The sequence below is a fragment of the Daucus carota genome, chromosome 3, assembly GCF_001625215.2.
Source record: "Daucus carota subsp. sativus chromosome 3, DH1 v3.0, whole genome shotgun sequence".
Lineage (NCBI taxonomy): Eukaryota > Viridiplantae > Streptophyta > Magnoliopsida > Apiales > Apiaceae > Daucus > Daucus carota.
In genome coordinates, this window is record NC_030383.2 from 58,222,289 (window position 1) to 58,231,410 (window position 9,122).

The 9,122-nt window shown below is 34.2% G+C and overlaps 2 protein-coding genes across 9 annotated transcripts; one reads left to right on the forward strand and one right to left on the reverse strand.

Moving 5' to 3' along the window:
* Positions 1–715: 715 nt before the first annotated feature.
* LOC108211500 (F-box/FBD/LRR-repeat protein At1g13570-like) lies at positions 716–3,999 on the forward strand. Of its 4 annotated transcripts, XM_064089663.1 has the most exons (5): positions 735–971; positions 1,405–2,257; positions 2,423–2,587; positions 3,463–3,585; positions 3,698–3,999. In XM_064089663.1, the coding sequence occupies exons 1-5, from the start codon at positions 901–903 to the stop codon at positions 3,758–3,760; spliced, it is 1,275 nt and encodes a 424-aa protein (XP_063945733.1). In that variant the 5' UTR covers positions 735–900; the 3' UTR covers positions 3,761–3,999. The 4 variants fall into 4 exon arrangements, with proteins under 4 accessions (XP_017238599.1, XP_063945733.1, XP_017238598.1 ...); XM_017383110.2 differs by having other exon boundaries at positions 716–955; positions 3,463–3,999; XM_017383109.2 differs by having other exon boundaries at positions 737–971; positions 3,463–3,999.
* A 1,404-nt stretch (positions 4,000–5,403) lies between these two features.
* LOC108211140 (F-box/FBD/LRR-repeat protein At1g13570-like) lies at positions 5,404–8,009 on the reverse strand. Of its 5 annotated transcripts, none has more exons than XM_017382661.2 (4): positions 7,828–8,009; positions 6,651–7,476; positions 6,352–6,510; positions 5,404–5,781 (listed from the first exon to the last, which is right to left on the reverse strand). In XM_017382661.2, exons 2-4 carry the CDS (start codon positions 7,470–7,472, stop codon positions 5,596–5,598), a joined length of 1,167 nt encoding a protein of 388 aa, XP_017238150.1. In that variant the 5' UTR covers positions 7,473–7,476; positions 7,828–8,009; the 3' UTR covers positions 5,404–5,595. The 5 variants fall into 5 exon arrangements, with proteins under 5 accessions (XP_017238150.1, XP_063945734.1, XP_017238148.1 ...); XM_064089664.1 differs by having other exon boundaries at positions 5,404–5,904; XM_017382659.2 differs by having other exon boundaries at positions 7,816–8,009.
* Positions 8,010–9,122: the final 1,113 nt, after the last annotated feature.

The window sequence follows — 9,122 nt, forward strand, 5'->3', positions numbered from 1 at the left end:
GGAAATCTTGGCAAAAATCCAAATCGAAGCCCTCTTCTTCTTCGAAGATGATTTGGAAATGAACCGATAAATAATTATTACTCACTCTTTCCAATTAGCTTGTATACAGTTTCTTTTTTGAGACGTCCCTAGTATACATATCAAAAATAATAAATTTTTATAATATAAAAATTAAACTACACCCACTAATTTCTTCCACTACATCCACTTTTCTTACTTTTCGTCACTTTACACCCACTACTTTCTTTCACTACGCCCACTTTATAACTTAAATATTAATAGGTCCCACCACTTTACACCCACTGCACTCATTTTACACATCCCACCACTTCACCCACTTTTCTTACTTTACATCACTAAATTACACTTTTTCTTAACCTTCTTACTTTTCATCACTAAATTACACTTTTTCTTAACCTCCGTGTCACTCCCCATACGTATACTACTTACCGGGACGGAGGGAGTAAGAAATATCTTTTAGAAAAAAGATTATCTCTATCTGCTGGAATTATAACTTAGAAGATGAGAACTTAGCATGCATTTTAAGATTTCGTTAAAATATATTTTTATAAATATAATTTATTTTTTAAAATAATTTTTTTATTCAAATTTTAACAGAAAAAGTAGAAGTAAATTAAAAAAATAAATATTCAAATTAAAATACGTGTTAATTTTATATTTTACTTCGGAAGAAGCTGAACAGCCGAAAATTATGATGATAGGAAGTAAACGAGGACAGTGGAGTGTGGAGCTGTATAGTACGAGGGAAGCCAAGTCCTAAAAAGAAAAACAAAGTTAGAACTTAGAACAGGGAGTATTGTTAGAGATTGCAACACGTGTCACTCTCTACTAAGAGACGCTCATCCCAAAACACGAGTTTCTTCTGCTTCCCCACTTTAGATGACCATTGTCCATTGCAACAAAACAAGTTACTCAGTACATTGCAACAAGACAGGTACTGCATCTTACATGTATGTGAGTATGTCTGAATATTTTCTATGTCATGATTCTAAGATGCCTTTCGATTCTTGTTTTATTCAATAGTTTGTGGGTTTTTCATGAATCTCCCAATTCTTTATGTTTAAGTATGTGCCCTCTTTTTGTTTGTTCTTGTGTGATGCTACTTAGTTATATGGGTCTTATGAAGATGAATAGATTTATTGTAATTTATCAGGCTTTAAATTTGTGTTGGTAATCTTGTTTTTACCTGCAATAGAATTTGTAGCAAAATCTTAGGTTGTGTTCACATGGAACCGGAAGGATTAAATGAAAAATTATAAACAAATCTTAGCAAAAAATTGTGGTGTAGAAATAGAGAATCAGCAGCTTAGTTAGTAGTTACCATCACTTACAATCCTAAATACTTGTTGTGAATTGTATCTCTTTTAATTTGGTGTCTACCAGCATGGCTGATGATGCTAAAAGAAGGCGACTTGATAGTGGATCTAAAGCTGTTGATAGATTTAGCAACTTGCCGGGAAACTTAAAAGGCCTCATCCTGGAACGCTTGCCACTGTACGATGCAGCAAGAACAGCCGTCCTGTCAAAAATTTGGGGAAATATATGGACAATGCTCCCATGGTTGGTTTTTGATCATGTATTTTTCTTGCGAATGGTTTCAGGAAAAGATGAACAAGCTCAAGTATCAAATGTTTCAAGAACCATCAGTAATATTCTTTTACTTCACAACGGTCCTGTCTCCAAATTCCATCTTTATGTTCCTCGATCTTTTCCTCTTCAAAAGTGTTTGGATGCGGATTTGTGGATTAAACGTATATCAAATAGTGGGATTAAGATATTGGAGCTTATTAATAGAACACCATATCCCTACCCTATGCCTTCTTATATGTTTTCTTGTTTGGAGTTGACTCATTTGACACTCGATAATTGTATACTCAACCCACCCCGAAGATTTGGAGGTTTCAGCAATCTGATTGAAGTTACACTCTCACGTGTCAAAATAACTGCTGACGTTTTGTTTGGGACTCGACTTGAAAGAATGAGATTGGACTGTTGCACTGGGATTAAACATCTGGGATGCCAATTCAACTCTCAGTACAATCTCATTCGTAAATTGCATATCAGTACCAGTGAAGAAATTGATTGGCAATGGTTCAAAAACACTGAAAAGCTTCATTATCTTGGTCTTGTATTGGCAGGGTCTTCAAATTCTAGGAAAAACATCAATGATTTGGACAACTTACTTGGGAATATGCCTGATATCTATGGTCTTTACCTCGACAATTTTTTCCTAACGGTTAGTTAAAACCATACAAATTTCACTAATTTGTTCTTTTCCTAAAGGTCTATGATAATCATACAGAATTTACAAATATGGTTAGCGAGTAACAATATATTGGAAAGTTTATATGCCAATTGTGTCTGACAGTCTACTTTTATTGCTTGTCATGTATATATGTAGTTTCTGGAACCAGATGCTCCTCTTTCCAATCGACTTACAACCACATTGGTGAACTTGAAAACTCTGCAACTTTCCTGTGCTGGAGGTTGTAATTGGGTTTTCATTCAGCGTGTCTTCTGCTTGATTAGAAGTTCGCCGAAGCTGAAAAATCTTCATATATGGCCGGTGAGAATTAATACTATAATCCGAACCTATCCTTTGTACTCTGAATGTGATTGTTATTCTAATAACTTTACAGCTGCTACTTCTCTATATAGAAATCAAGAAATAAGTATACATTATAAAGCCATGCATGCCTCCAAATTTGGATCTTTGTGGTCTCCTTAAAATTTTTGGTCACTAATCAGTAAACTGTTTTTTTCCCCTTCCTTGTTTATGTCTGCTTAAATATATCTCGTGTTGCCTTATTAAATGTTACTCCCTCTCTCCCTCTCAATTGTTTACATTGGGGAAGGGGGCTCATCACGCATTTTAAGTCTCTCATTAAATGTAATTTAAGTATGGTTTGATAATTATTTTTAACTTTTTTTTTCTTCTGAATAAAAGTTTAATGTTTAAATTTTGTATACAGAACTAGGGAGTTTTCAAAAAATGTTGTGAACCTATCCTTTATATGCACCTTAAAATGTGTGTCAACTAGTTAAAAAAAAAACTATAAAGAAATGATAGGGACAAAGAGAGTATTTTTTTATCAGAATAAAGTTTTGTATTTTCTCCAAAATAATCACATTATATACAATATAATTATAATTTATTAACATCTCAAGTATCTAGGTGTCTATTATATCTGAATATCTGCTGTACTCTTTGGTCCTTATTTGAATTTGTTTCTTGGAACTGTTTTTTGAATAAATCATTGTCATGCTTATACAATCTTTTGTTATTTGAAAAGGTTAGGACTTGTTATTAGCATTTACTATAGATGTCCACAATATTTCTCCTAGTAGCAAAACCCTTTGTGGCTCTGATGCCTGAATATTTCTGTGTTTACCATTGTGATAAGATTGGTCACTGACTGAGATTTATGCATTTATATGTAGGAATTTGGAGTAGGCAGAGTGCATGGTACTGATTCAATGGCAGCTAGCAGGGTGGAACAGAATTTGCTATCACCAGATTTCGTCAACATGATTCTTGACCAACTTGAGACTGTGCATCTACAGGTAGTGATTGGTTCAAGGTGTGAGCTTCATTTTATAAAGCTTTTGCTTGCATCTTCCCCTTCGCTTAGATGGATCAAAATTTCTAAATCCTTCCCAATTCATGATCTTAAAGATGAGTTTGAGATTTTACGAAAGGTGGCACGGTTCCCTAGAGCATCTGCCACTGCAGAATTAATATGGCCTTGACTACTTGCAGTCAGGCGGAAATATGGACTTCTGCTGGTAGCGAGGAGGACTAGTGAGAGCATCTGCTACTGCTAAATAGTTGGACTTAATTAGTGGACACTTGTAGCCAGGATGTTTAGTGCTGGACTTTTAAGCATATGTACTCTTTAAAACATTGCTCGAACAGTTTCCATCTTCTCAATATGTTCAAACTCCAAGCACTTTCTGATGTTCATGTTTTTCTCTCAAGTTGTCTTGTTAGTCATGATTGATCTCTAACTAAATATTTTTCTGATAATTCGTTATTGTCATTGCTATGTTTGTAAGGGGAACCAGTTCACCTTCTGATAATTCATTACCAAAAGATTTTAAAGCTCTCGTGTAGTATAGTTCTATAAGGTATTTTTAATTAATTTCTTTTTTAGAATAAAAGTTTAAACTTCAAACTTTTTTTCGGAATTTTTTAAAAAAATATATATATATAATGTAATATACTTTATTAGAGTCTTAAAATACGTGTCAAATAGGAGTATTTGCAACAAGCTAATGAAAGAACTCCGGAAAGATTTTCACTGACCTTCAGGAAAAAGCCATCGAGGAAAAGACCATAGATAATAGGCATATTGCCAAGGAGCTTGTCTACACTAATGACTTTCTTTCTATAATTTGGCAATTTTTCCGGAAACACGAGACTAAGAATTAGAACCTTTTTGGTGCATTCAAAGTTCAAACCATTGCCAATCGATTACTTCACTGTCGTGATCATCAACCTCATGAGATTGTCGTCCAAAGACGGTGATTCAAGTGGTGTACCAAATCACATGTCAGCAGTAATCTTAACACCAGATAGTTCAACATATTTCTGATTACGGAAACCTTCAAACCTTGAGGGTGGGTTCAGTATACAGTTACTAAGATTTAAATGAGTCAACTCCGGACAGGAAAACAAGTAGGAATCCATTCTGTAGGCAATCAGCACCTTATTACTGATCTCCAATGTCCTAATCCAACTACCTGAGATGACTTTGATCCACAAATTCATGTATGGAAGAGGCAAATCTTGAGGAACAGGAAGATGAAACTTCAAAAACAGGGCTGGTGTGAACTAGAAGGATAATACTGATGATTGTTTGAACTTCTTATGGTTGAGCTCTGTTTCTCTATCTTGGACACTTGGTAACCAGTTGGGAGAAAAATTTCATATCAAAAACTAATTCTAGCTGCATTGTGCACTGGCAGTCGTTCTAGTGTGAGATCTATCAAATTTCTGGGCAAATTGCTAATTCGATTAACTTTGGAAGTAATTTTTCTTAGAATCAAGATCATGTCCTAGGGATAATGTCCTATGATGCTACTGATATATTTAGCAAAGAACTTGTATTTTGTAAATAAGAAACTTGACTTTGAAGTTGAACAAGTACATCGATAAATGAAGATTGTCTATCTAGCAGCTACTGAACTACTATGGAGGCTTTAATGTAATTATTTCAAACTTAAGCCTGTACAAAGTGAAAAAGAACACAAGCAACATTGCATCCACCTCAAATGTCGCACATAGTCCCAACAGAGTAGAAACTAGAAAGTGGTATCACCAGTATTTGCTCATCTCAGCTCAATTTTTATGACAAATAACATATAATGAAGGTTCAATAATGATGACAATAGGTAATAAGGCAGCTTAAGCTAAAAACAAAACTGTGTCAGTTTCCAGATAGGTGCTTCTCGTTCAAACATATTGCACACGCTCAACATATTGTTTTACAAAAGTCAAACTCTACCGAGACCATATAAAAACCTAAACACAAGAATGTTCCTGTAAAAGTCTAACACTAATCCTGCTAGCAGTCAGTTCCATATTATCCTTGCAATTGTCGATGCTCTAGGAAGCTGCGTTACCTCTCCTAGAATCCTCAACTCTTCTCTAGGATCACGAATCGTGTTTCTTTTAGAAATCTTCATCCATACAAGCGAAGGGGAAGATGCAAGCAAAAGCTTTATAAAGTGAAGCTCAGACCTCGAACCCACTGTTCCCTGTATATCCACAGTTTCCAGCTTATCAAGAAACAGGTCAACCAACTCTGGTGATTGCAAATACTATTCAACCGTGCTTACTGTCAATGATCCCGTACCATCTACAAACTTTACTTCAGGTTTCTATACATATAATTTTATCAATCCAGTTAGTGCCTGTCTTATTACAAGATTATATATGCACAATAATGCTTACAGCTTAAACATTTTCAAAAATTGACAATTTCTCTTGGCAACGACGATACCCGCTTCACTGCAAATACAACACATTGAGACGGAGATATTCTTGTAGACAAAATTTATTTTTCATGTCAATTTTTCTTTTTACAATAGAAAGGAGTAGAATTTATGCTGACATGTTGTCTAGCTACATATCAATTAAAGAAGTCTACATATTTATATACAATTTTGGTTTTTGAGAAGTAAACACAATAATATTTAGAGTGCAATAGTGCATGCATGAATAATTTACTTTAAAAATAAATTAATTTCTCTGTACAATTGGCAAGGAGATATTCAGAACAGATATGTCAAATGTGGAGACAGTTTCAGACGAAAACGACTACTCACCAGCCTTATACGAAGATTTTGCAGATTGGGCGAGCTTCTAAGCAAGCAAATAACAGACTGAGTCTGAACCAGATCATAAAATCCAACAGAAAGTTGTAGAAAGATCAACTTATCCATTATTCTAAGCCTCTTAAAAACAGATGCACCTGGTTTCACAGACTTGAAATATATACAAACATAGATATGTCAGGAAAACAAATTAAAACAGGGTCACGTTGAGTATTCCATATGTAGTATTGTATATCAAATTAGCGAATAACCATATAGTATTTCATTGAACTTGTAAAATTTTAATTTACCTTGGGAATACCATTAAGGAGAAGAACTTGGATTTTGGGCATCTTGCAAACTAAGCTGTCAAGATTAATCACTCTTCGAAACCAATTTCCAGACTTTAAACAAAGAGTTTCAACGTTCCTGGTGTATTTAAACCACTGCCAATCGATATCTACACAATAACTGATCGTCAACTTCCTGATATTGTTACCACAGCCAAATTGGCCTCTCAAATACCTAAATCCAGTGCAAAATTTCATATCCAGTGTTTCGAGTTGAGCACCGAATGACATGTTAGCAGCAATTTTGACATCGAAGAGTCTAGCATTGATGAGATTACAGAAGCCTCCAAATCCAAGGGGTGGACTGAGTATACAGTTATCAAGCGTCAAATCAGTTAACTCTGAACAGGAAAACAGATAAGAAGGCATTTTGTAGGCACTAGGTGGTTTATTAAAAAGCTCCAATTTCTTAACCCCGCTGTTAGATATGTTTCTAATCCACAAATCTGTATGCAGCAGGGGCAGAGTTTTCGGAATGTAAAGATGGAACTTCCATATAGATCCACTATGAACCAACAGAATATGACTTATGGTTAATGAAACTTCAGATGCTTGTTTGTCTTTCTTAGAAACAAGATGCTGAAAAAATACATCATCAAAAACTAGTTCAGCCTGTGATGCCCATAGAGTCCTCCAAGTTTTTGACAGTGTAGTAGTTCTTGCTGCATCGAGCAACGGCAAACGTTCTAGAATGAGGTGTAATATGTTAATGGGTAAGTTGCTAATTCTATCCAGCGCAGTGGCTTCCCAATCAGGTTGTCTTGCTTTCTTATGTGTTGCCATGCTTCTGCAAATAGAAAGCCGTAATATTAACGGCAAGTTTTAAGTATTACCTATTACGTATAGAACCCTAAAATTCTCATACATGATTTTTTCACAATTGGAGAACACTGAGAATCTGATACATTAGTACTCAAGAAAACATCAATTACTTTCTAAAATTGAGCAAATGCTACAAACTAATTAATCTATTCTTCTTAATATATGAAACCCATATAAGCAAACGATTTAACCAAGATCATGGACTCTTCAACAAAAAATAGAGCTCAAGATTCATTTGAGACTCAATCAACATGAAGGATTTTATTTCAAACAAAAAGATAGGTGTATATATAGATAAACATACCTGAATGCATACCAGTTCTTTTGCAGAGGGCGATTCAGTGAGGCAGCGTTAAATAAGCTCTTGTATGGACTTGTTTGATGCTCGAGCTCGACTGTAAAGAGTAAAGTTGCTCCTTTGGAAATGCGAAGCGTGGACTTCAAGTCCGGGATTCAATTCATTTTCCATTATAGACGAAAAATGTCTCCAATACATTATAAGTTGGTTTAAAATGGAAATGAGGTAGAAAGTTAATTTAAATTCATAAGTTTGTTTGAGATATTTTGCCATGATTTAATTTATAAAAAAATTGATTAAAGTTATTTATAAAACAGAAATTGTATATATAATATTTTTGTTTTTATTATTATATTTTTAATAATTCGTAAATGATTAATAAATCAAAATTATCCGATCAGGCATTATAAACTCCCAACTTATCACTTAAATTATTAATCAAGTTAAGTCAAAAATCATAAACTTAGCAAATGAGCTTGTAGATATTACCCTATTTTTTCTCAACCTGGTCTTAATTAACATATGAAATACATATATGGAAAGACAAGTTTGGTTATGGAACATGTTACTAATAGAAAAAATTAATTTAATAATTCTTCATTTAAAATTTTTTTTAGATCCTTAATATTGGACACACTGATAAATACTTTCCATTTTAATAGTATTTATGAAAATATTTGACATGTTGTATGTTCAATATAATTTTATATTATTTTCAACATTAACTATTATTAAAATATTTGACCTGTTCTCTGCTCCAACCTTGAGGAAAAGTTTCTTCAACGGAGATGCATAAAATGTGAGACAGATTTGGCATGAGCTTTTTAACACAAACTGCTGTTTGCTAACAAGCTGATGAAAGAACTTTGAAAGACTTTCACTGACCTTTAGGAAAAAGCCATAGGAGAAGACCATAGACATTAGGCATATGGCCAAGGAGCCCGTTTACACTGATGACTTTCTTGACACCAGATAGTTCAACATTTTTTAGATTCCGGAAACTTCATATGGTTGAGCTTGTTTCTCTATCTTTGTAACCAGTTGGGAGAAAAATGTCTTACAAAAAACTAATTGTGGGTGCATTACCCATACATTCCTCCAAGATTTTGACAGGATAGTAGTTCTAGCTGCATCGTGCACTGGCAGTTGTTCTAGTATGAGATCTATCAAGTTTCTGGGCAAATTGCTAATTCGATCAACTGTGTTAGCTCCACGATCATTTCGACTTCTTTTAGCCATGACTGTATCAACTACAAGTGTACATAAGCTCTCAGATTCCATATCCATTTTGGATGTAATTTTCTTATTATCAA

Coding starts and splice junctions, on each gene's coding strand:
- LOC108211500 (XM_017383109.2), top strand. CDS start 901: ATGACCATTGTCCATTGCAACAAAACAAGTTACTCAGTACATTGCAAC. Junction 972..1,404: donor ACAGGTACTGCATCTTACAT/GTATGTGAGTAT, acceptor GGTGTCTACCAG/CATGGCTGATGATGCTAAAA. Junction 2,258..2,422: donor TCGACAATTTTTTCCTAACG/GTTAGTTAAAAC, acceptor GTATATATGTAG/TTTCTGGAACCAGATGCTCC.
- LOC108211140 (XM_017382661.2), bottom strand. CDS start 7,472: ATGGCAACACATAAGAAAGCAAGACAACCTGATTGGGAAGCCACTGCG. Junction 6,511..6,650: donor TCCTTAATGGTATTCCCAAG/GTAAATTAAAAT, acceptor ATATATTTCAAG/TCTGTGAAACCAGGTGCATC. Junction 5,782..6,351: donor AAAATCTTCGTATAAGGCTG/GTGAGTAGTCGT, acceptor GTGGATATACAG/GGAACAGTGGGTTCGAGGTC.